This window comes from Syngnathus acus, chromosome 23 (genome assembly GCF_901709675.1).
Source record: "Syngnathus acus chromosome 23, fSynAcu1.2, whole genome shotgun sequence".
NCBI classification, from domain to species: Eukaryota; Metazoa; Chordata; class Actinopteri; order Syngnathiformes; family Syngnathidae; genus Syngnathus; species Syngnathus acus.
Window position 1 is genome coordinate 3,664,965 of NC_051107.1, and position 25,013 is coordinate 3,689,977.

A 25,013-nucleotide genomic window follows, 5' to 3' on the forward strand; every position below is an offset into this window, starting at 1 on the left:
GTAATTCTATTTTTATTCACATCTTTATCCAAATAATGACTATGTCCCTCAAACATTTAGGTGAAATGAATATGCAGATATATCTCCATTGACAATTGCATGTTTATGTATTTACAATTATTACAGCATATATTTACAATTATGCTTCTCTTAATACTGTATTAAAGTCCATTATTTGTTTCCTTGTAAAAAAAATAAAAACGCTTTTTCTACTCTTTAGGATGTCGACAATAGGGCACGCCTACTTTGTTGCCCGAACATTTGCCTCTCAACTTTTGTAAAATAAAACATATTGCCGGTAAACTATGCTCCTTCTGCATTTAGTTATCCGTTTTACTTATGTACATTTTTGAAAAATTTAGACTTAACTAAGAAGTAAATCGAATATCGAGAGCGCTTTTACAATCAGGCACATTTGAGCCACCTAAAAATGATTTGACAACCGCGGGGTCCTCAGTTTAGCGCCAGTTTAGATTTTCTCCCTCGCTTTGGGAAGAAGAAGAGCCAAAAAAATGGTTCGTTAAACAACAAAACACGGATATATTTGTGTTACAAAAATAATAGTAATATACTGAAACGACGTTTTGATTCCGTTGAATAGTAGAGGAGACACGAGGTGGGAATTTGGCACTTAAGTGGTAAGTTGTCTTCGTATGTTGAATTTCGTGGACCGACTATATTGTAACTAATCAAATTATATTCACGTCTTAATGGTGGTTTGGTAATGTGTAAAATATCTAATGTGTACTGTACTTGTAATATTACTGCCACTTAAACCGTGTTTGTCCTGTAGCTTGGCAGGCGTAATCGGGTTGACTCTACTTGATAATGGATTGTAAGTAATTTTTATTTTATTTGGCATTTTTCCTCTCAGTTTCCTCCACATTCTAAAATAAATGCATGTCAGGCGCATTGAAGATTCTATATTGTCCATAGATGTGAATGAGAATGTTTTGTGTTTATTGTGTGTCGAGCAGTACATTTTTTACTCTTTATCAAGGTGAAGACGATTTGGACATTTTGACAGCCCTGTTGGCTGAAAATGATGGCTGCGAAGAAGACCAGCAGCAGCAAGCAGATGACTTGGATGACCTGTTTGACAATGACGATGGCGAAGAGTACGTGGAAGGACGAGATGTGGAGCCGAAGGACGAATTGACCGAGTTATTTGGAGATGTGGATGATATTGAAAAAGAAGAGCAGGTGGTGAAAGAAAATAATAGCAAAGCCAATGAGAGTCTTAACAGGTCCCAAGAGGAGCTACAAGGTTTGTATCTGCGTCATTTCTTGCAGAACACATCACAAGTTGATGTTTCATGGATTTTTTTTTTCCCTTTCCATCATGTTCAGAGGAGTTGAGGCAAATGCAGGAGAAAATGCAGGCATTACAGAAGCAGCTGGAAGCAAGCCAGAGTGCTCCCTGCTCCTCTTCCTCGCTGAAACCATCAGGGAGCTCACCCACTCTGAAACCTTTGCCTTCCAGTCAGGCCCCAAAAAAGCGTATCCCAGAAAAGCCAGCGGCTGTGACACAGAAGCTAAAAAATGAATCAGGTACACGCTTGCTTATAATTACGTTCACTGTCATGACGGTCTGTTTCACTGAAATATCAATGACAGTGTCGCCCAATCCAGGAAAAACAGGAGGCCAGGAGTCCTCTGACTTTATCTCCGAGCTGAGCAACGCCGACTCAGTCAAACGCAAACCCAGAGTGACCCACCAAAGCAAATCCAGCACTTCACCAGGTTAAACTCACCTGAGTTATTTGCGCTGCTCATTTCTCAGTGTATTATTATTTTTCATACCAGAAGCCAGAGCACCATTGGTGGAGATGAAGATGGGAAGCTCCTTCCTGCCTGTGGAAAGCACAAGCAAGGCGGCCACTCCTCAGCGTCAGTCTACAACCTTCCAGAGCAGACCCTGCCCGACTTCTTCTTCAGCAGGACCGCCGAAGCTGGACTCTCTTCCTAAAGATGTGGCGATGGAGAAATACTCTGGATTGCGGCTCAGGTCAGGACTTTTTTGGGAAAGCTCTAATTAGACCCATTCAATTCTCTGCATGTTTTTAATCAACCATTTTGTGCGCTTTTCAGAAAGCCACGCGTTTCATCCAGCGATATGGACCGTAAAATGGCCGACCGCCGCCTCATCCGCCTCTCACAGGTGCCGGAGCGCCTGCAACGCGAGAAGCTGGAGGACAGCGACTGGGTGACGTTTGGCGTGCTGGTCAGCAAAGCAACACCGCAAAGCAGCAGCAGCGTAAGAATCCCGTATTCGATCCAACGACGCTTTTGAGACTTTCTAGTTTTTTTACACCTCAACATCTCTGCCGATAAAGGGTAAAACATTTAGCATCTGGAAGTTGAACGACCTCCACAACCTGGATGTGTTCGTGTCGCTTTTGCTGTTCGGAAACGTCCACAAGGAGCACTGGAAGACCGAAACGGGCAGCGTCATCGGAATCCTCAACCCCAACTCCATGAAACAAAAAGACGGATATGATGGGGTGAGCGCAAACATCTCACATTAAAATGCCAATATTATTTTTATTAACGTCGCCTTTGTTTACTGCCATGTTCAGGCAGTTCATTGACTTTTTAAAAAAAAGTTTCTATCTTATAACATGCAGGTCAGTTTGACAGTGGATCACCCGCAGAAGGTGTTGCTGATGGGCGAAGCTCAAGATTACGGCACGTGCAAAACCATGAAGAAAAATGGAGACCCCTGCTCTCAGCTTGTTAACATGGTAATACTGTCAATATAATATGGGAATACACTTTTGACTTCAATGAGTCATTTATAATTCTAAATATTGAAATAAGAGTCAATTATTTTACTCTTCAAATAAGCTTTGACATATATCCTTCTTTCTGCCCTCAGTACGAATGCCAGTTCTGCCAATATCACGTCCAGGCCCAGTACAAGAAGATGAGCTCCAAGCGCTCCGAGCTGCAGTCGGCGTTCTCCGGAAAGGCGCCCAGCAAGGTGAAGGGCGTCAGCCTCAGGGAGCGCCTCTGTCAGGACGGCTTTCACTACGGCGGCGTCTCGTCGGCAGCCTGCGCGGCATCACTGTGAGTCCAACGATGGCGTCTGCTCTCAAGTGACATTTTCCTAATCGCATCCATATGCGGCGCAGATCTGCGTCCAAACCCCAAAAATCAGGACAAACAACTTTGGACAAGCTCTTTGTGAAAGGTTCCGCTCGTCACATCCTTCATGCGAAAATGCTGGGTAACCCGACTCCAGCCATTTCATTGGATCCTTTCTCCACGGATGGAGTGACGTGTCATGCTGACAATTTGTTTCCATCTTGTAGCCCTGAAGTCGTCTGGTGAGGTGTCAAACTGTTCGAATGAATTCAAGAGCTTGATGTCGGTGCCGTCGCCGGGAGCTCTGCAGCTCAAGAAGCACTTGATACAAGGTATGCAACCCGGGACAAATGTCGACCCAATGTCACCACAGGCTCAGAGTTTTCGTCTTGTCCGTCAGCCCCTAAAGACGCACAAGGAGCTCCTGTTCAGTCTATCTCGGCTTCAGACCTTCTCAAGCAGCAGAAACAGAAGCAGAGGGAGTTCCTGCTGAATCGTCAACGTCGAGCGGTCGCAGTGCCCAAGTCAGCCGCGTCGTCTTTACTGGCATCCCCCAAAGCAGGCGTCCCCGCGACCGGCCAAAGCCCCGCCACGCCGCAAACCCCCACGCTGGGTCGAGGCTTCGCAAAGGGCGAGGACGTCCTCTTCTTCGACGCCACCCCGCCCGCCGCCACCGCCCTGAGCATCTCCGCCACCAAGCTGGTGGCTCTGAAGAAGCTGAGAGCCAAGGGGATGGCGCTGGAGAAGGACGACCCCAACGCTGTCAAGAGGAAGAGGATGAGCTGCAGCGAGATCAGCGCCCGGGTGGAGAAAAATCTCACCTCGCCCGACGGTAACCACACTCAACCCGTTTGGTGGAATGAATAAGCAGTCACCACTGTGTGTTCAATATCATCCACGCAGTCGATCGCGGCGATTCCGATGAGCCGGCTGAGAAGAAACAGCGAGGTGAACGCGACTACATTCAGTCGGCGGAGTTTCAAAAAATCCTCAACGCCAAATCTCTCCATGGAGCGGCACTACAGGCGGTACGAAGCACCTGCTGAAATTGCTTCCCGCAGTTTTTTCTCTCTTCTCATTTCAATTTGTTTATTTTCGCCGCCCCTCGCAGACTGAGTATCAACTCCAGGAGCGATATTTTGACGCGCTAGTGAAGAAGGAGCAGATGGAGGAGAAAATGAAGGGCATCCGGGAGATGAAGTGTCGGGCTGTTTCCTGTCAAAAGGTCACTTCCTGTCCGCCACCGACAAATAGAACGACGCCACTTTACGAGTTCTCGTTTTTTTTTCGCCTCGCAGTGCGACTACACGTATTTCAAACCGGCCGATCGCTGCGTGGCCGAGAGTCACCCGCTGCGCTGGCACGACGCCATCAAACGTTTCTTCAAGTGCCCGTGCGGCCAGAGAGCCATCGCCCTTGACAGACTGCCGCACAAACACTGCAGGTAGCAAGCAACCTTGCATCCTTCGAATCCTTCCTGCATTGAAATTTGAACTCGGCATTTGTCTCGTATTTTTCCAGCAACTGCGGCCTCTTCAAATGGCAGCGTGACGGAATGCTGAAGGTAAACGCCTCGTTATCGAAAAAGCATCCAAGACTTTGTGTTTTGCATTCCTTCCGTCTGCATGAGATAAAATCGCTGCTTCTTCTTCTCTTCTCCCACAGGAGAAAACGGGCCCAAAGATTGGCGGAGAGCTTCTCAAGCCCCGAGGGGAAGAACACGGAAGGTTCCTCAACAGTTTAAAGTAGAACCAATTTTTTTTTAAATGACTTTTCATTTTGATCATGTGACATTTGGAAGAAATTAAACCACTGTTTGGCATTGGCCAGAGGGGAAAGTTCTAAATACGCAAAGAATTTAGTTGTTTCCCTTTTTGGGTGTTCCCTCTAAATATTGGTTACACCACAAGGAAATACTTGACTATGATTTTGTGATAATAGAGAGCAAGAATTTTGCAGCAGGCCCGAGAAGATCCCCTTCATGCAAAAACTCGGCATGTTTCTGTACTTAAAAAGATCTTGGAAGAACATCTAAGGTTGGTCATTTATTCGAAATGTATTCATCTTTTACTTTGGGTGATTTGAGAGCCGCTCAGTGAATCACGTCTCCCTCTGCACACAATATGAAATGTGAGTCTCGTCTTCTGCGTGAAGGCAAAACCAATTTTTGTAATCTTCTCCAGGTGTCGGGGCTCACGCCAGCCCGGAAATCTCAGGTTGTATTTTAAACAGGACAACATCAGCTTTTAGCAATTACAGAGTGCTTTTTGGCTTTTTCTCCTTCTGCTTTTCCGATCCGGAAAATAACTTCAGCCTGATGACTTGCGCAGCTCGTCTCTTCTTCCATTTGAATACTCCGAATTCCTGACCGCGCTGTGGTTAAAGCATCAAAAATTTGTCTTTGTCGGGCTCCAATTCTTTCCCTCTCAGGAAATCAAACGCGTTGCAAGTCCAAACCGTTCCACTCGTGTTTACGAACGCCTCAGGCTCACAATCACGGTAACCTTTTATGAAGCTTGTATGTCCGTGGAAAAAGCAGTTAAAACAAACATGCCTTACCTAATGTTGACTTTATTTGTTGAGTGTGTCCAATGTAAAAAAAAAAAAAATTATACACAAAGCAGAATTTGTTTATAACATTTTTAGGATATTTTAAGCTATATTAAAAGATACGGTTCACTTGACTTTGAAGACAATTAGTGAAACCAGTGAAAGCGAGGGTATTGTCCGTCATAGTTGTACTCGCGATATTGCTCTTGCTTCTCTCTGCTTCGTTCGCCTTGTTCTGTGCGTTTAAAGGAGACAAAACATAACACAAATTCATTTTGTATTTACCGTTTTACAACCTCCTGAAACAATATTTAGGTCTTATTGTGACGTAGCGCCAAATGATTTTGAAAAATAATAATTTTTTTCTTCCCCCCCGTCAATATTGCGATTGCAATTTTTTTTTTTTTTTCTCAATGTAATTTTTCTAACAAAATTTATTACATAACACAAAATTAGGTTATTTTTCTCTTGCGAAATGAAAGATTTTACCGGTCCGATCCTCTTCGGCGTAGTTCTCGTACTCGTTGCGTTTCTCTTCGTTGTTCTCCCTCCGGCGCTCCGCGTTTACCCGAAACACCCTCTGCTCGGCTGGAAACACACGGCGACCGAGCGTTTCGCGTGAGAAGGGACACTGCGCCGCGATATCCCGTGACTCCTTCTGAAGGCCCGTGATGAATATTCAAGGGGCTTCACACTTGATTGACTTAGCAGCCGTTAAGACTCATATTTTGCTTTTTTCGATCTGTAGTCAGTGTACGACTCACCAAGCTGCTCGTAATATCTCACTGAGCGGCGACTGCGGCGTTTGAAAAAGGTGGCAGCGTCCGCCTCGGGCATGAACACACGTCGCGCCGCCTCTGGTGCTGATGGGGTCAGAGTTCAACGCTTGAAGGTTAGCCGCAGTTGTGAATATTTATGTGATGTGTTTCGCGAGTATCACCTTTGACATCAGCTGCGTTCGGGTCATCGGCACTTTCACAGAAACTGGAAACTAAAGACAAATATTCACTTGGAATGTATTTTTGTTTATCCATGCCAGGCAGAACAATTAAAATGCTTTTGAATGTGAAATGTGTGCTTGGGCTGAGTTAATGTTGGTAAACACATGCAAAAGAAGGTAAGAAATTATTTTTTCCCCTCAAATATTTCCCAAGCTGCTCCAAATACTCAACTGACTGATTTTGCCCAAAAACAGAATCAGAGGATGAACTCACAAGTGAGGATGAGGAGGGTGATGAGGCAAGACAGAGCGAAGAGCGGACTTCGAGACATCTTGGAGAGCGGGTACGGACTGCCGACGGAACTTGCGCGGAGAAAAGTAAGAAGGGCGGATGAGAGGCGGGAGGAAGAGTGGGAGGAGAGAAAATGAGGAGGGACTTTAAACGACACAATGACGTCGATTCGAGCAGTTTATTATTAAAACATATTCAACAGCTAGCGTACATTCATTTAAAGTGTCCCGTAAATTCAGTTTGTTTTTTTTCCCCGAGTGTCAAAACTGTCAGTCAATGTTAAGCTTAAGTGCACAAATTATGACTAATTATCACAATTATCTTTTGTAAAGTGAACACAGCAGCTGATTGCTCATTTAAACATAATTTTGTCGGCTTGTCTCAAAGTCCGCGTCGCTCTCCCTGTACCAGGCGGCCTCGGAAAGCCCAAGTGTCCTGTAGGGGGCGACAAATGAGTTTAGTCTTTATTGCCTTTTGCGCTTTCAAGTGGTGTCAGTGAAATGCTGAAATTACCTGAAAGGTGAGACTGACAGTCCCGGAGTACTTCCTGGACACTAGCTCCTTCACTTCATTCTCAATATTTTCCTGCGATGTTCCCTTCACGTCGATGTAATGGCAGTCGGAACTGGCGTAGTGGCAGGAGATAGCCTGGAAACAAAAAAAATCGTCACACTTTTGCAAGCGTTGATCGGATTTGGTGTCGTACCTTACGGAATCCTTCCGTCTGATTCATTCCAGAACCGTGGATCAGCAACGGGTGGAAGAAGACCGTGTCGCCCTTCTCCATCTCCAGGTGGATCCTGGGATGGTCTGGGTTGTAGTCACGCACTCCGTGGTACATCTTGTTCACTCCACCCTGAGTGCGGGGAAATTCAAATCAGGCTTTCAAGCCAGGCGGTGATTCTACGTCGGCGCTCGGACCTCCCACTCTGGGTAGTCGTGCTCCTTGAGCGTGCCCGTGTGCGTTCCCGGCAGGACCACCAGGCATCCGTTCTGCCTGTTGACCCGCTCCAACGCCGTCCAGGCGCAGACGATGCGGTCGGCCGGTCGGAATGGGAAGTAATGCAGATCCTGATGCATGGGGTGGCGAGACGTTTTCTTTCCTGCAGACACAGATGAGCTTTTCGAAAACCAATCCGGTTGTCAATTTGAGAGCGTCCTCTTACCTGCATCGGGAGGCTTGTTGATGAGCATGGTGTGCATAGCCATGATGTTCGGTCCTGTGAAGCAGCCCACATACTTCAAGATCTGACAAGAGAAAGGTCAGCTTTTAATTTTCGGTTAGTGTTCCAAGCACAACGTTGACAAATGTGTTTCATACCTGCGGTAAGGTGCAGTACCGGAAAAGTTCGGGATCCTCCTGGAAGTCTTGGAGTTTGGTGACGGCTTTCTGATCGGGAACAAACTCCGACTTGGAAATGGCCACGTCTCTCATAACCACCAGACCGGGAACATTGACTTTTCGTTGACAAATGCGCTCAAACTCCTTCCTGAAGACAGAAAGACGCAGGTAAAACTATTTCGTACTTCATTTGATGTTGAAGTTTCACGCCGTCACCTGAACAAGTCAATGTCCTCGTCGGCCACAAGATTCCTGACAACAAAAAATCCATTTTGCTCATAGAAGAGCCGCTCTTCTGGCCTCAGCAGGTCATTGTCGAGTGTGTATCTGACAATGAGAAAATATTTTAATTCACTAACTCTTGAGTCACATAGAGCTGCTGTCAGGTAACTAAAAATAGCAAAACAATGCACTCAAGTCTTATTTATTACTGGGTTACGTTACAGTTGGAAGTCATTGTTTGAACTGTGTCAAAGGGGGCAATAAATACTTATATAAGTGCATAAAGGAAAAAGTCTTACCTTAGATTGTGGGGGTGAGGGGCGGTGCTTTGAGCCGACGTCGGTGTTGCCTGGAGTAGCTCAAGTCAAGGATGATAGCAGATTTAAATCCACGAAAATCTCAAGACACGCTTTTCAAAAAGACAGTTTAACTCATTTATTTACGGCGCACCAAACTCATTCTGCATATTTCCCATGATGCACTCCATGATCTCAACCTTGCAGACACTCTGTTCGCAAAGACGGCGCAGCAATAACAAGTCCTGCCGTTATGTTCCGACACTTTGCAATCAATAGTTTAGTTAGCCGGTTATTACGCTAGTCGTAACTACGTGCATAACTGTTACAGTTGTCGGGAACATTTAATCATTTAAAATACCGTTACTTGGGAGCATTTAATGTTTTATTATATAAATATCCTTCTGCGCAGATCATCCAGGCGGCCTTTGTCGTCTCTGGTGAGACTCCCCGGCCTGTGTTACCTTCGCAGTCCACGTCTCGATGCACAGCTCTCGGATATATAAGATGAAGTTAGCCGCGGTAAAGATCCAAAAAATTAAAGAGGATACAACCACGGCTGGGGTCCGATCGAGATGCCCCATCATCAATTTGAGCCTTTCGGCAGCCCGCGACATAGTTTAGCAGGTTGGTAGGCGCTCTTGTCCGGTCACTTCACTAGTAATATGTGGAAGTAGGTCAAAGAGCAGAACAACAACACACGTGACCTTTTACTGTTGTTGGGTGTATAATCTTTATAGTTCAACAACTTGAAATACCGCACAGTTAAATGGAGCTATATCTGTATAAATCGCATCATAACTTGATTAATTTAACGGAATTCTAATGGTCTGCAATAATACACGCTTCACCCGTCTCTCAACTTCACCAGCAGAGGGCGACCTGTCACTAGAAATCGCCCAGCTTTCAAAATTAGTCTCAACATTTGTAAATAAATGGTGACAACGTGGATCGCAATTAAAGCTAAAACAATAAAAGAGTCTTTTGTTTTGATATTTTAATATTTATAATTATTTTAGAATAAATGCCGGGATTTGACTGAGAGTATGACGATAAAGGACGGACTTCTTTTCTCTCCCAGTAACCGGATGCTGTAATGCTTTTATTTCTTACTCAAACAGGAAGCTGCTTCGCTATCTAGTACAGCTTGATGGCAGCTAGCTTGATTGCACCCCTCCCGTCCCCTCAGTCGCTTGTAGAACTGAAGCTGCCTCTCCCGAATCTTTAATCGGCTCACGCCGCCACAAAAACAGCGTTTTAAAGGGGTTCCGTCTGTCGTCCTTTGTCCCCATTGCCCTTTTTGGTTTCTGAGGACGTTATTCCTTTTCTTTACAAAAACGCCTGGAACCGGAACCGAGCCGGAGCTGTGTTTTTCGGTCTACTTTTGTGGGCGGATACAGCGGAGGAGGGCATCCGGGCCTGGCAGCTCCGGAGGGTCCGCTTAAAACCACGGAATTCACCGTTTACAGGTAAAATTCTTTCAAAAAACACTTAGGGAATTCATCCGTTCTATCTAATTCTAGAGTTCATAACCTTTCGGTAAATTCGGCTCCAAAGACGAAAGCAGCAGAGTGGTTTGTGGTTCCTAAAACGTCAACACAAGCGCAAACCGAGATGCCACATTGAGTGCGCTGTTTTGACATTTGACAAATGCTTTTCGTTTTGCCCCCAGAACTCGCTGTGTGCTCTGCAAATATTTAACTTTGTTGACAAAGTGTGTATTATGGATGCCTTCATGTTACCGTTCAGGTTCTGCGTCTATCACAAAATGTAAAAACGTAGGTGTGGTATTAATAATAATAATAATACATATTATTTATAAGGCGGCTTTCAAGGCACTCAAGGTCGCCGTACAAACATAAAATAGCATAACACAAATTTGAGTCGTATTTCCAATCCCTAAGCTTTTTTACTTTTCGTGAATTGCAAAGCAATGTTGCAACCTCTAGCTTTTATTTTTTTTTGTGCATACCTATGATCCTCTTGTGTGTTACGTGAGGTGCACCTGCTCCCATTTAATATTCTAATCTGACAGATGCATGTCTCTCTCACTCGTCCTGTTTGAGGCCAATTTGCTTTCACAGTCCTTCACCTCTTAATTTGACGTCTAAGCCAGTGTGTGTTCTGACCCACATCCACATGTTGGTTATTGAGGGTAGCACACCCCCAGAGGACAAAGTCATTACCATGACGTCCCACTACCATTGTTAGGTCATGTGGGAGTGCTTGCATTGATCTGCATTATAGCTCACACACGCAATGTCTCGTATGAAACTGGCAGTTGACAAAGAATCTTTTCTCACAACGATTACGTTGAAAATACTCTGCAGAAGTTTCACTTCAAAGTGTCAACATGCTCACCAGGCCGAAGCAGGGTTTTGTCTTTTGCTGGGACTAGAAATATTTGACAGAAAGACGGCACCAAGTTTCAGTTGTTGACAAGTCAGTGTTTTTTTTAATTTATTTATTTTTATCAGAGCTTTGAAACAAACTTCAAATGTCTTGTGACACCATTATAACAAAGATAGGTTCATATTTTTGGCCTTCACGTGACAGAGTTTGATTGAATGCTACCTTACCTGTTCTTTGAGAGCCATCCTCTTAAGAGCCATACCAAAATATGAAATCCCAACTCACATTGACACCTCTGCATAAGCTAGAATCTTCTATGAAACCAATATGGGCGCTCTTGGAATGTGCGAGGAAGCCAAAATACACTTATAATCCTTAGAAATTGAAACCGATCATTGTTAAGACTTAATGCTAATATTTACATGTTTAAAAATGCACCCCAACTATGGTCATATGTTACGTAAGGCCTCCAAATTGCCCACAATGCTTTGCTGCGGCGCAGACTGTGCTTGCTTTATGATCAGCCTCTAAAACACTGTTGCCATTGACAACGGCTCCGGCTCTCTCTTTCTACCCCCCTCGCCCCCCCCTCTCGTTTACATAACGTTAAAAATAATTCCTTTTCGTCTTGTTGCTTTTCTCCATCTTGAGAATGATTGCGATTCGTGTGGGGTGATGCATGAATCACACCCAGAAAAATGACGCAAACTATGTAAGGAATGTGGAGTGCTGTGCGATCTTTTTATCGGTCTTCCTGTTTGTGTGTTGTGTGTGTGTGCGCGTGCGACAATCCTGGCCGTACCGCATCCGACTGATGTGACACAGAGTAATGATAGAGTGCGTGCGCTTGTCAGCCCGCGCGAGCGTGGTCGGATGTCAGAAAGGGATGTTCGCTCTTGTATGTGTGTCCGACTTTGTGCCGCAAGTCACATTGTCTGCATTGCCATGCCGCTCGTTCCAGATGTGTGCGCCGTCGGAACGGAGAGAGGGACACTGGCTGATAATCACATCAGTGCATAAACAAGCCGTCGCTCATTCATGATGAAATAACATCAGATGGAATGAAAGCGGCCATTTGCACATGAAAGCAGGGCAGGTGTTTGACTGCAGACTTCCATACGGGATGGAGTTTGACAAATTGGCACAAACGACCCCCCCCCCCTCGAGTGCTCGGTGGAGGTACAATTAAAATAAGGTGTTTAGGAGTTCAAGAAAGACTGCATGATTATTTTTTTTAGCTCGAGTTTCAAGACACCAAGGTCTTCACGAGAACCTGGCTAACCCCAAGGACGGGGGAATTGCTCACGGGAGCGAATCACCCAACACGGCGCCGCGAGTATCCGCCACCTGTTCCTCAGGCCCTCGAGGGTTAGTGGAGATATTTGGAACTGGCGAGGGGAGTGGCAGGTTACATCATGGAATCCCGTAAAGCATGTGCACTGGCAGGCCTAGAGGGGGGGGGCCGTGGGGGCACTGCCACCCCTTAAATATGCTGGGGCATTTTTCTATGAATTTTTTTCAACCTTGCTCTGCCATAAGCAATCAGTGATAACCAAGATTGTATGTAAACTGAATCAGTATAGTAGCCCGCCCCCCCCCCTTCTTCCAAAGCATTGAGCACTATGTCAATACCAGACTGGGAAGCAAGGCTTTTACCAGCCTGCAATCGTCTTCCAGTCCACTGCCTAATAGCGAAACGAGTGCACATCACGCGGGAGCATGTGAAAAGACACAGGCCATCAATGTTAATGCGTCACCTCAGCGCTCCGCATCGTTTGTTCACTGCAGATAAAAAAAAAGAAAAAAAAGAAAGCCACAATGGGGTAAAAGAAACAAGCTAATTTTAGGTACTCTACAGTGGCGTGTAATGCCACGGCGTAAAGGTTGATCGCCCGCTTTCGAGTGTCTGCCGTCGTGTGAGGGCTTGACCTCCATCGCCGTGTGTGTTTCGGGTTTGATAACCTCACCGTCCTGATACACCGATTGGAAGGATCATCCTTTAATTGAAGATTAGCGTGTCCTGCCTTTGTCATGACCTCAGACGCCACACACACCAACACACGTGTGGCCAAAGCTATATCGCGGTCCGTCTTGTGCGGTGTTGACATTTGGATGCGACCGGCAGACTTTGCAAGGCTTCCAAATCTATAAATAACACGTCACCTTCAACTCACCCCTTCCACTTGTCCATCGTCATTCCTTCTGTCGTCACTGTTCCTCCTATTGAGAGCATCTGCTTTGTCAGAAATTGCTCGAGCATCACACGAGGGACATACAGTACGAGTTCCTGCCTTTATTTTGATCGATCCCTTTTCTTTATAATTATGTCATCCCTTTATCTATTAATATTAACATTACAGCCTTTTGTGCTTCTTGCTCACAAGAACCCAGCGAAGCCCCCGTGGGTCAGTCATGCTGAAGCTCCCTTTTTTTTTTTTGGCTTCTCTGGAGCAAACAAAAGGGTCTTTGAGCTGAGAGCACCCACCGCGGCAGGCAGCAGTGGCGACGCTGTTTGTATGCGTCCTCATGGCTACACAAACACATGCTTGTGACTGCACTGGAAGCCTTTGAAACGCTTCTGATGGCCACTAAAGAAAAGAAAAAATGCCTGTTGACTGACCACAAAGTGAAATCAATTTAGAGGTGACAACATTGGGTTGCTTCACACAAGTCTTTGCAGTGTTTTACATTCTGATGATTAATTACAATAGAGCGCCATTTACTTTCGGAGTTTATTGATTTGTTCTTGCCTTCTATTTTTTTTTTTTAATTATTATTATTTATTTTGAATGGTACAAACCCAGAAGAAAATCTATAAGAGTTGTTTGAGGTTCCAAGGGCAATTTATTCATTAATGTCGGTTCGGGTTTACTTTGGCTGACTCATTCCAAAGAGCCTCTCCGTCTCCCATCCATATGTGCGGCCTTCATTTGCTTGTTTTTATCTGTCAGAAAGGCCGGATGTACTTGTCTGATGGCTTTCTTTCTCCTCCAGCTTCTATTATGCTTCTTGGAATGTCTGGTCGGTCGCTAAGGCATTAATTTCTTCTCAGAGTTCCACAACAGGTCCAATGCTCGCTTATCTCCGCTCCATTGATCGAAACTACTTTGGCGCTTCAGAATGTGAAATTACGGGCTGCTTCACACAAAATGACATGGTAACGACTAAAGAGGAGCTCTTGCCCATTATTTTCCTCACAAGCTTCTCAAAGTCGAGTCTTGCTTCGGCAGGGCTGGATTCTCTCCATTCCCGCCCGCCATTATGTCTCCTTTCCTTCTCGTGGTCCCTCCCTCTTCCACCGATTCCTTTTCACACTCTCCTACTGACTTTCAAGACACATTCATCTCCTCTCTGATATCCTTCGAAAGGAGGTGTAGGGAAGCAGGAGACGGGGGGTGTAATTATTACGAGTGCAGTAATTAGTCTTTCAGGTTTGATGACTTCCCTTGTGAAGTGTTCTCCTGCATTGACTATCCAGGATGCTCCAGGAAGGGGGGGGGGGGGGAGGGGGTATGTAGATCGGTGAGGTTTTTTTTTTTCCTCTGAGAATGTGGGTCAAAATTTCAGGATTTGCCGATGATGAAAGAGTCACAGTCAGGGGGCTCAGTATTTTTATTTTTTTTTGCAGAAACAGACAGATTTTCATGCCAGATTTTACATTCCCTCACATACACTGCCATCGCAGGCACAAGCTGCACCACACACACACACACACACACACACACACACACGTCATTCGTCTTTGTTTTGCGGCAGAGATAAAACCCGGCTTTGTTACACTCCTCTGTATGGGGGACAAAGACTACTTATCTGCCCGTGTGCGTTTGTACGTGCGACTGAATTCATTTTAAACGTACACAAGCCGGTTATTTTTTCAAAACATCATTTTCATCCCCGTTAGATTCAACTGTGTACATAAATGTGTGTGCGTGAGGGTCATCAGATCTGCATGATGGCAGAGCCACCAGGGTTGCCATGACACACTTCCTCTTCCAAAAGTAGGCTCATCACACGAGCATGCCGCAAATGCTCTCAATTTTTTAAACGTGCTGTCATGGGGGGGGGTGAGCTGACTTATTTAAATATTGAAATGTTTGCTGTTTTGATGCAAATGTGGTGTGAACTGAATGCATTACTTCAAAAATAAGACACCCCGTCCGACCATATTTAATTTTTGACAGCATATTAATTTTTAGCCAAAGTCAAATAAATTTGTGAGCCTTTCCTGGGGTAGACTCGTATCTTAATTTGACTCAAACCAGTTCAAACAAACTACCTAACAAGAAATTGTAACTTTTAATACCAAGCAAAAAACAAATTCAAGGGCTCAACCTAGTTACAGTTGCTACGGAGCATAAATGCAAACTTTATTCTCGCATTGCCCTCCCATAGCCTGGTGGGCTTTTAAAATTGGATCGACTCCAGTGCGCTATATTGAGGCCTTTCGCCGAATGTGCCAAGGTGATCCATAATTGGACGGATGGGCGACTGTGCGAACCCTCGCGATGATTAATCGCTCGCGCCGTGCGGCGACACGGACGACACACCGCCCCGGGGGATGTGTCATGAGTGGGAGCTGTTCACGGGAAGGAGGAAGGAAGGTCGGCTTGATTGTCGTTGAGGGTCAGCCAAGACGGGCAGGCGGGACATTTCTGCGTCTGTTTCCTCCCTTACGCCCCCCCACCCCTTTTTTTTTTTTTTTTTCCGCGGACTCGCTTGACGAGGCGTTGACACGGCAGCACAATGAGCAAGGAGCAGCTGGAGGGCGATTGAGCAAGGTGTTTCCTGCCGTCCGGATCGACAGTCTTGACGTCAGGCTCTTCTCCTCCTCCAATTAGTCGACACCCCCTCCCGGTTTAAAAGTGAAAACAGCCTCATTCAATTCGGCGATGTTCATCTTTTATTCATGCCTCGTTCATGCTTTATGCATGTGCCGCTCACGCGTTTGTCGAGCGGATTAATATTGGATTAAAAGGAGCCTTCATTCATGGGGCTGCTCGGAGCTGAGCGGGGATTGTCTGCAATCCCAAACGCCAACGCTGGTGAAATTTGGCTTTTGGTGCGACACTCGGGAATGAATGCTGACCGTGTGTGTGTGTGTGTGTGTCTGTCGCAGGCCGCTCACCGCCCCGCCATGGAGAAGATGAAGAGGATTAAGAAGCGTCTGTCGTTAACGCTCCGCTCGAGTCAGACCATCGACGAGTCGCTCTCCGAGCTGGCCGAGCAGATGACCATCGAGGACGGCGGCACCAAGGACAATGGTTTGTAACTGTGCACTCAAGTCCATTTTTATTTTTTCAACAATATCCATACTTTTTTTTTTAGCGTTGATCTCATAATCAACATAATAATGCTAATTTATCATTTTAGCCCTATGACTCACTTATACCTACTTCGCCAGACGATGAATACAACAAGCTTTTTTTTTTTTTAACCACGGCTCCAATAAAAACACACTTTAGTTAAAAACCCTTCAATCTATTACCTTGCAAATGCCTTGAACGGTAATTAAATCTCTCTACACAGTGTACATGGCCATCTGCGGACATTTTATAAAAGTGCTTTTAGCAACTTGCCTGCTCTCACGGGGTCTTTAAATTATTAAACACTGACGACGATGCGGAGTGAATGAAAACATTCGGTCGCGATGGGGATGAAGCGGTTCAGCGATGTTATGTAACGGGAGTAATGTCTCACACACACACACACACACACACGGGGGCATTTGCATAAACACACACTCAGCTCTCTCAGCGAGAAGGTCAGCCGGGACACCGTCAGCTTAGCGAATTTAAGACTTAGTTTACCCTCTGTTGAGCAACAGAATCTACACCTGGAGATCAGCTTCAAAATAATATACGTTACAGCTTGTAAACTGTTGCGGGCTGTTTCGTTTCCTGAGATGACGTAACCTGGTGTATGATTGGCGGGAGCTTGCCAAAATAATGATAATAATAATCTTCGGTAAATACGCCGCTGGGGTAATTCCGCCGTGTGTCGGTAATGAACTCTGCTCCACTTGAAGGCCAAGCTTCTCGCGTCCTTGTTGTCTTTCAGAGCCCTTCATGAGGAACGGCCGCCCGCCCACCTCCCACAGCATGCACTCCTTCCTGCACCAGTACACGGGCTCCTTCAAAAAGCCGCCGCTGCGCCGGCCGCACAGCGTCATCGGCGGCACCTTGGGCTCGTTCATGTCCATCCCGCGCAACGGCAGTCGCTTGGGTGAGCCACGCAAACGCCGATTCTCTTCACAGAAAGTCACAGATCGCCGTTCGTCCTTCCCACCTTTGCTCTTTCCACACGTGCGACCAAAGATGACGATATTTCCTGTGAATTGATTCACAACCGATGTGTAGCATCTTGTCAGGGGCGACGTGACTCACGGTGATGACGCGCCATCTCGCTTTGCAGGGCAACCCGGAAACTATCAGTCACCACTTTCATAAAAGGAAATTATCAAAGTGTCAAATTGAGAAGAAAAATGTCAACATACTAGATTACAGGACTCTTGGTTATATAAACGCTCAGTTGAGCCAGATTGAGGAACAGACTGGGCCAGATTTTGTTTACGCCGTCTAAAAAAAATTATATAATCACCAAGCATCACCAAGCTCGATTGCTAAGTTCTGTTTTGACTAGGGATGTTCACTCGTCCACTCGTTTAAGACGTACCAGTTTGAGTACTCAATTTCGGAGTATTCACCGATACCAGTCACCCATACAAGTACTTTGGATACATATAAGTAACAGATCATTTAAAAAAACAAAAATATTCATCCTAATAGAAAATTACTTTCAAATTAAATGGAATTTTGGTCAATTTTCGATTCTATTTTTCTAATTTCTAGTTCCTGACAAAAAAAACAACAACCTGTCTCTCTCCACCGATCCGTGCAAGAAGTCATTCACGCCCGTTTAAAATCACACAGGATTTGCTATCTGTGGTATGATAAACATCGCTCTTTAAAAATGTGCAACCAAGCGGCTTGATGCTATTATGTTTGTGTATGCTTGATAGGCCTACTGGGCCTCGCTCTGGACCCCGGCCCAGATGGAGGAATGCGGATGCCAAAACGGGCCACTTTTGTAGGACAAAGCGCTACTATGGTCATACGAACGCAATATTGCTGGGTAAATGTGCGCTCCGAGTAGGTCGCCGGCGATATGGGACGGAGGGAGCTATGATGGAGACATGCAAATGAGGATGCGAAAGTGGGAGGGGGGTGAAAGTGAAAGGAGAGGATATTTGAGGATGTAACAAAGTGAGAGAGAGAGAAGTGAAATAGAAGGTTTAAATTTGTCGTCAGGTTTTCTTGCATCCTTTCTGGAATCCTTGCGCGCATTTGCGTCATCTCTCTGACGCCTTTTTCAGGGTTTTTTTCCCCAGGAAATCTCACCACGCTGTAATTTGGAAGTCGCTACACCCACAGTTTAACGCGCGTGCTAATTTTAGCTAAACTCGCCGCGTAGAATGTGTTTTGCACAGCCGAGGGCATCGTCCCAGTCGGCCGCGCATCCGGCCTGCTTCCTTTCCTCGTGCTCGGTGACACTTTCAGATTGCGTAATATCACCTGTCGAACAAACGTTGCAAGCAAACCATCGCAGCATTCGAGCTGCTCCAAGTCGACCGGCATTTATTCTTATATCTGCAAAGTCATCGCACTTTAACAGCTTCAGGGCTCAAAGTCCGAATAGAAATGACTTCAGTCGTTTCCTGGATTAAACCTTCTCTAATTCTGTTTCTGTAATATTTATTAGAGGAATGAACACATTTGAAAGAAATCCCCTCTTGATCGCGGATAACAAACTGCAGGCCTTCACTCACTGCATGTGTGTGTGTTGAGTCGGGAGCTTTGGAGGGTTAGGACCGTGCATCTGCTTTGGGCATCGTCGCTCACGCTGTGCTTGGCAAGCCGTGGTCGTTTTACGGCCCTGGAAGATGCGCTAAAGTGTTTATTTATACTCGGGCCTCGGGATTTACAAAAGCCTGACCGTTGTATCAAAATAATGAGCTTGTATAACGAATTGGTTTAAACGCTCAGGTGGTGTTTAAACTCTTAGGTTTGGACTTATTTTCGAGAGATGAAGCTAACTTGCAGCTAATGCTACTCCGTTGGCATTATGAACGTGGGCTGTTTGTTGTCGGGGGTCGTTGAGCAGAGCAACTCGAAATCTCGCCTCCTTTATTGGAACCAGTGCAGAAAAATCACTGCTTGGCAGTCAGCCCGGGTGCATTGTGGTTGTCGAGGGATTCCCACTTTATGAGCAAAGAATAAATCACACTGCCACTTTGTCTGCCTCGACATCCACTTAATTAATGCTTAACACAGTTGTATCGTGTGTGTTCTGTTTTAGACATTGTGCACGAGAATCTTAAGATGGGCTCCGACGGAGAGAGCGACCAAGCGTCGGGGACGTCATCGGACGAGGTCCAGTCCCCAACGGGCGTCTGCCTGAGGAACCGAGTCCACCGGAGAATCTCCATGGAGGTAATATGTGGTCGCCTTCCCCACATCTCTGCCTATGCACTGTTTTTAAATTTATTTTGAACTAATTCCGGGGGAAAATAAATGCCACAAATATTACAGGATGCGTGATCATGTAAAAATATTGCCCATTCCTGAAAATGTTGAAGTGTGATGCTGAGCTCGGAGGATTTCTGCCCCCTGCTGGATAAAAAAAAAAAGATGCTGAGGAAAACCTTTTTTTTTTCCCCCACATCCTTGTCCTGATGTGAATTTGAAGACGACTTTAATATCGACTCAATGTACCGAAGACATACTATTTGTGACTCAGCGTTTTTTTTTTATGTAATGCATTTCGGCCTTTCCTCATGAGGTCGCAAACGAGGAGCCAACTCATCAAAATAACCCCTTAGCTGTTATTTTAGGTGAAATAATAGCCTCTTTGTTGCTGCGTCTTTATATAATCCTTTTTGAGAAGCCTTTTTTGTGTCCAAACAGGAAGCACAATTACATAATACGATTAGCATCTTGTTGAGGAATCATAAAAATAATTCAGACAGCACCTTGATCAAAGCCGCAATGATATAATTCTGGTATCGAGGCCAAATTTGACAACCTATGCGATCTTCTATTTTTACACGCCACATGAGTCCACATTTGATCAAGATTAGACTTATTTTGCTGTCAGAACACACAAATCATGCCTGTCCACATCCATGTGATGGACCTAATCTGTTTTGTCTCACTGGCATGGGAGGAAGAGATGAGAGCGAGTTATTTTTGCCGCCTGTCTCCAGGAGAGCGTGGGTGGACTGCTTTTGTCTTGCCCATAACATTCTGCTCTCTCTGTGTCGTAATTGCATGGACGAGAGAGGATGAAATGTCAAAATATATGTATTTACATCTGCGTGGGTTTGTGTTTAAAGGACCTCAATAAGCGCTTGTCGCTGCCGGCCGACATCCGAATTCCCGACGGCTACTTGGAGAAGCTGCAGCTCACCAGTCCTTCGTTCGACCAGCCGCTCAGCCGCCGCTCGCGCCGCGCGTCGCTGGTGCGTATCTGCATGTGTGTGTGTGTGCACGCGCACGCATGTGCCACTTTTATAGCCCCGCAGTGCTCAAGGCACCGGGAGCAGCCTGTGCCAGTTGCCATGACAACCGACTCAGCAGGAGCCCGAGATGTAAAATTTTAAGACCCGATCGCTTGCAGTCGCGTTGTTTTTGAATGGGGGTGATGCTGATGGTTGTCAGATAATTTTATAAATTCAAAAATATTTTCTATAAATCAAAAATATGTCTAAAATGTTTTTGCTAGGTTTGTTTATATTTCACTTTGATCATTTACGAAAAATAAATTGAACAATTGTTAAATAAAGTCAGTCAATCAAAAAAACTTTTTCACATTTCAATTCAGCGAAATAATGAATAAAAAATATCAATACATGTCAAATTATTTTATCAGCAAAAATATGTTTGCCTGACTGTTTGACTCCCCATCGTAATGATGTGCTCTTTTGTTAGTCCGAGATTGGCTTTGGGAAATTGGAGACCTATATTAAGCTGGACAAACTGGGAGAGGTGAGAAAAGCTGCAAATTCAAATCGGAGCGGCGATTGAACTGCTGAAGTCAACTGCATCTGCTTTGCAGGGAACCTACGCCACCGTTTTCAAAGGACGCAGCAAGCTCACCGACAACCTGGTGGCCCTGAAGGAGATCCGCCTGGAGCACGAGGAGGGGGCGCCGTGTACAGCCATCAGAGAAGGTTAGTACATTTTTCAGAGAAAACACATTGCTGCAATGTTGGTTTCACGGCAATGATTTTTTTTTTCCATTTGCGTAGTGTCGTTACTGAAGGACCTAAAACACGCCAACATTGTGACACTGCACGACATTGTTCACACCGACAAGAGCCTCACGCTGGTGTTTGAGTACCTGGTAAGCAAACTCGGCTTTTTGCTGTGAATTTAAAAAAGAAGAAAAAAAATCGAATATACCATGTCTTGTGCAGGATAAAGATCTGAAGCAGTACATGGATGACTGCGGAAACATAATGAGCATGCACAACGTGAAGGTCGGGATACAGTTTTACCATTTCCATTTTGCTCTTTTCCGAGCTCAGATGATTATTTCCTAACGGCACGGAACGTCTTTGGCCGCAGGTCTTTTTGTTCCAGATTTTGCGCGGGCTGTCGTATTGTCACAAGAGGAAAGTTCTCCACAGGGACCTGAAGCCTCAGAACCTCCTCATCAACGAGAAGGGAGAGCTCAAGCTGGCTGATTTTGGTGAGAGTGGTGCCAAGATTTTAGATGTGGAAGCGATACTCGGATCATTTTCAATTCCCCCCCCCCCCCCCCCCCCCCTTTTCATGGTTTTGGCCAACGCGGCAGGTTTGGCGAGGGCAAAGTCGGTCCCGACTAAAACGTACTCTAATGAAGTGGTGACTCTTTGGTACCGACCTCCCGACGTTCTGCTGGGCTCCTCCGAGTATTCGACGCAGATCGACATGTGGTAAAAGAAAATGGCTTTCTCCGTTTTGCCTCGCCATCCGAATCTCAGCGACGATTGTTGGCTCGCAGGGGCGTGGGCTGTATATTTTACGAGATGGCCGCCGGTCGGCCGCTTTTCCCCGGCTCCACGGTGGAGGACGAGCTCCACCTCATCTTCAGGTTACTCGGTGAGTCCGGACGAGCCGCCAGGTTCAAGTCGAACGCGCTCGCCAGTGCTGACCGTCGTCTGCGCTCGTGCCGTCGCAGGCACGCCCACGGAGGAAAACTGGCCGGGAATCTCCTCCGTCGAAGAGTTCAAATCTTACAACTTCCCCAAATACAAACCTCAACCCTTCATCAACCACGCCCCCAGGTACGCCATTGTGTCTTTCTATCAATTGTCGGCTTTAAAGTCCTCCCGCTTGATGTTGTTAAAGTCGGACATTCTCGTTTTAACATGTGGCAGTACCGCGTGCAAACACAGACCTTGAGTAATAATGGCCTTTCTGTGGGCACGTGAATGTTTGTGTGTGTCTGTGTGTGTGGAGCAAGAGAGGAAATCCTGTGGAACATTGTGAAGGCGGCCGTCCGCTTCCTTCCTCTGCGCGCTCCCATCAGCCTTTGCTGCAGACAGCCATTAACCTGTTGTCCTTGTCGTTTTTTCTTTTCTTCCTTTCAGGCTCGACGGCGAAGGGATCGAGCTGTTGCTGGCTTTCCTCAGAGTGAGCCTTAACTTCTCACACACACGCATGCACGATCATAAATTCCAAAATGAATCATCATACTTTTCATGGAGTTGCATTAAAAACCAGCGCGTTTGTCCGCTTGGCAGTACGAATCCAAGAAGAGGATCTCGGCCGAGGATGCGATGAAACATTCCTACTTCAGGCATCTTGGGATGAGAGTTCACACGTTGCATGAGAGTGAGCACACACACACACACACGCAACAACAAAAACATCGTTAATGTCAAAGTCCAGTCAGAAGTTGCTTGTTTTGAAACGCAAAATGAAGGAGAGCCACTCTATTTCAGGTGTGTCCATCTTCACATTGAAGGAGGTGCAGCTGCAAAGAGACCCGGGCTACAGGAATTCCTCGTACCCGGAGTCAGGTGACTCTATTTGCTTTGCCGACCCATCGGAGGAAATGTCTCTCACAGCTGATCCCAATCCTCCCCTCGTTTCCTCCAGGCAACGGCAAGATCAACCGGAGGCAGAGCATGCTCTTCTAGACTTGCGGATGGACACCTTCATCGTCGCCCTCTCACCTGACCAGCATGACACAGTGATCCCCCCCCTCACCACGGCCCCTCCCTTCCTGGTTTACCCAACACACACGCATCCACATGCACACACGCCTCTTGAGTTAGCTTGACCGTTCAATTGGTGTGTTTATTTATTTCCGGACGGTGGGGGGGGGGGGGCTGTTTGCTGCTAAAGTTCTACTGTATGTATTTAACAAAAACCTTATTTGTGTGAGCGTGTGTCTACGTTTGTGTGTGAAGTTGAGCCTCCGTGCTATTTTTTATTTTTTTTTTTTGGCCTCGGCTCCCGATTAATTTTGTTTCAAAATTCCACGGATGGCGTTCAAGCTGTGATTCAAGTTTTTGGAGACCACTCGCTTCGTTTGTTTTTATATTAACGTGTTTAGAGTTTCGATTTTTGGGTTTTATTGTCGGAAATGACACATTTCAAAGTCTTGATTTGGCTCTAGGTGGGAGGACACCAAAATGTAGAAAACCCTTTTTTTTTTTTTTGGTTGAGTCAGATCAAATTTGAACATTTGGGATCAAAATTTGGAGCCACACTGAAACGGGAAAAAAAATAGTAAAGTCACAAGAAAAGTTGCAATATTATAACAATAACTTGAAGAAAAAATGTGAAAATTTTCACATTTATTATAAAGGCTATTTTTGTAAAAATATATATATTTCTTGCAAAATACGCTGACTTTATAATTCTAATGGTCCAACTTTTTCTCTGTTCTTGCAAAATTCCAGCGTTCCTCATAATGTTGACTTTTTTTTCTATATCTACTATGGCTTCATTCTCTTAAAACAGCAACATTTTTTTATTCTTCTGAAAACATTGTGACTTCATTGCAACAGTGCAAACGCTTTTCTTCATAACACTCCCTGCATCATATTTCCTCATAATGTTCTCTGACTCTACTTGAAAGACGACTTCTTTATTCTCATCAAAATAATGCAACTTTCTTCTTGTATAGTGCGACTTTAAACAAAATTACAACTTGTATTTTCTTTTCAGTGTGGCCCAAATACTTCTCGGAAGAAAGCAGTGCGGGTGGTTTCAGGAATTTTTTTATTCCCTCTTTAACTTTCACTGCAGTAACTTTGTGTTGAACCTGCACTTTTATTTTAAAGACATATTGGCAGGCGTTAGCCGAGTGTACCCAACAGTATTAAGTTCTCTACGTCTGTGACCTTTGAAATCTCGCGTCAACCTGCAGGGGGGGGGGGGGGGGGGGGGTCGTGGAGCAGCGGGGCTTCTCCACGCCCCGGCCCGATATTGTAGTTGATTTGTATGGAAGTCTCATTCCTAGTCGCCGTGCGTTTACTGAAGAGCTCCTCGATTCTCGCCGCAGACTCAGAAGTGTGCTTTGCTTTCCCGCGCTAGATCATGCAGCAGATATTTTGTCTAGAAGTGGTACACTCCCCGTAGCAGAGTGTAAAAGCTACAATGACCCCAGGGAATGTATCGAGTGTCTGTAAATGTTCTACATTCTGATCCCAGTCCACGAAATGTGCAGTAACGACTACTACGACTTGTTGTTTGCAGCTAATGGTGTCCTAATCCCGTAAGCACACTGTATTCGTCTTTCACAAGTAGATGCAAAATATATGACCGATCGTTTGACATGGCAAAGTGAACCTATTTTTTCTACCAATACGTTGTAAAGCTGATGTTGTCTTCTAGCCATGAGACAAAAGATGTGTGTTTTGTTCACTTTGAGGAAGCA

At 45.5% G+C, this 25,013-nt stretch overlaps 4 protein-coding genes across 4 annotated transcripts; 2 read left to right on the forward strand and 2 right to left on the reverse strand.

Annotated features, from left to right (window-relative positions):
* The first annotated feature begins 353 nt into the window (after nt 1-353).
* Nucleotides 354-6,708, forward strand: mcm10 (minichromosome maintenance 10 replication initiation factor). The gene is made up of 18 exons (XM_037243021.1): nt 354-638; nt 794-835; nt 1,001-1,267; nt 1,351-1,551; nt 1,633-1,743; nt 1,807-2,008; nt 2,092-2,257; nt 2,337-2,504; nt 2,628-2,744; nt 2,879-3,069; nt 3,135-3,229; nt 3,315-3,419; nt 3,488-3,919; nt 3,991-4,115; nt 4,199-4,312; nt 4,386-4,531; nt 4,609-4,651; nt 4,753-6,708. The coding sequence occupies exons 2-18, from the start codon at nt 829-831 to the stop codon at nt 4,834-4,836; spliced, it is 2,574 nt and encodes an 857-aa protein (XP_037098916.1). The 5' UTR covers nt 354-638; nt 794-828; the 3' UTR covers nt 4,837-6,708.
* Nucleotides 5,641-7,034, reverse strand: ucmaa (upper zone of growth plate and cartilage matrix associated a). The gene is made up of 5 exons (XM_037243039.1): nt 6,852-7,034; nt 6,578-6,628; nt 6,402-6,500; nt 6,127-6,225; nt 5,641-5,872 (listed from the first exon to the last, which is right to left on the reverse strand). The coding sequence occupies exons 1-5, from the start codon at nt 6,907-6,909 to the stop codon at nt 5,784-5,786; spliced, it is 396 nt and encodes a 131-aa protein (XP_037098934.1). The 5' UTR covers nt 6,910-7,034; the 3' UTR covers nt 5,641-5,783.
* An 82-nt stretch (nt 7,035-7,116) lies between these two features.
* Nucleotides 7,117-9,416, reverse strand: phyh (phytanoyl-CoA 2-hydroxylase). Its single transcript, XM_037243031.1, has 9 exons — nt 9,281-9,416; nt 8,733-8,782; nt 8,428-8,538; nt 8,191-8,359; nt 8,036-8,117; nt 7,791-7,972; nt 7,576-7,725; nt 7,383-7,517; nt 7,117-7,304 (listed from the first exon to the last, which is right to left on the reverse strand). The coding sequence occupies exons 1-9, from the start codon at nt 9,344-9,346 to the stop codon at nt 7,251-7,253; spliced, it is 999 nt and encodes a 332-aa protein (XP_037098926.1). The 5' UTR covers nt 9,347-9,416; the 3' UTR covers nt 7,117-7,250.
* Nucleotides 9,417-10,061: 645 nt separating this feature from the next.
* Nucleotides 10,062-25,013, forward strand: cdk17 (cyclin-dependent kinase 17). The gene is made up of 17 exons (XM_037243024.1): nt 10,062-10,198; nt 16,198-16,342; nt 17,139-17,303; nt 19,437-19,570; nt 20,473-20,598; nt 21,068-21,124; nt 21,195-21,309; nt 21,388-21,482; nt 21,556-21,618; nt 21,707-21,830; nt 21,936-22,056; nt 22,125-22,222; nt 22,302-22,407; nt 22,714-22,756; nt 22,867-22,957; nt 23,068-23,145; nt 23,225-25,013. The coding sequence occupies exons 2-17, from the start codon at nt 16,216-16,218 to the stop codon at nt 23,263-23,265; spliced, it is 1,584 nt and encodes a 527-aa protein (XP_037098919.1). The 5' UTR covers nt 10,062-10,198; nt 16,198-16,215; the 3' UTR covers nt 23,266-25,013.

Coding starts and splice junctions, on each gene's coding strand:
- mcm10 (XM_037243021.1), top strand. Junction 3,230..3,314: donor CCTTCATGCGAAAATGCTGG/GTAACCCGACTC, acceptor TCCATCTTGTAG/CCCTGAAGTCGTCTGGTGAG. Junction 3,420..3,487: donor CAAGAAGCACTTGATACAAG/GTATGCAACCCG, acceptor CTTGTCCGTCAG/CCCCTAAAGACGCACAAGGA.
- ucmaa (XM_037243039.1), bottom strand. CDS start 6,909: ATGTCTCGAAGTCCGCTCTTCGCTCTGTCTTGCCTCATCACCCTCCTC. Junction 6,501..6,577: donor GAACGCAGCTGATGTCAAAG/GTGATACTCGCG, acceptor TGACCCCATCAG/CACCAGAGGCGGCGCGACGT. Junction 6,226..6,401: donor GAGATATTACGAGCAGCTTG/GTGAGTCGTACA, acceptor GTGTGTTTCCAG/CCGAGCAGAGGGTGTTTCGG.
- phyh (XM_037243031.1), bottom strand. CDS start 9,346: ATGTCGCGGGCTGCCGAAAGGCTCAAATTGATGATGGGGCATCTCGAT. Junction 8,118..8,190: donor GGTACTGCACCTTACCGCAG/GTATGAAACACA, acceptor TTCTCTTGTCAG/ATCTTGAAGTATGTGGGCTG. Junction 7,305..7,382: donor CTGTCAGTCTCACCTTTCAG/GTAATTTCAGCA, acceptor CGCCCCCTACAG/GACACTTGGGCTTTCCGAGG.
- cdk17 (XM_037243024.1), top strand. CDS start 16,216: ATGGAGAAGATGAAGAGGATTAAGAAGCGTCTGTCGTTAACGCTCCGC. Junction 21,619..21,706: donor TGAGCATGCACAACGTGAAG/GTCGGGATACAG, acceptor CTTTGGCCGCAG/GTCTTTTTGTTCCAGATTTT. Junction 23,146..23,224: donor TTCCTCGTACCCGGAGTCAG/GTGACTCTATTT, acceptor CGTTTCCTCCAG/GCAACGGCAAGATCAACCGG.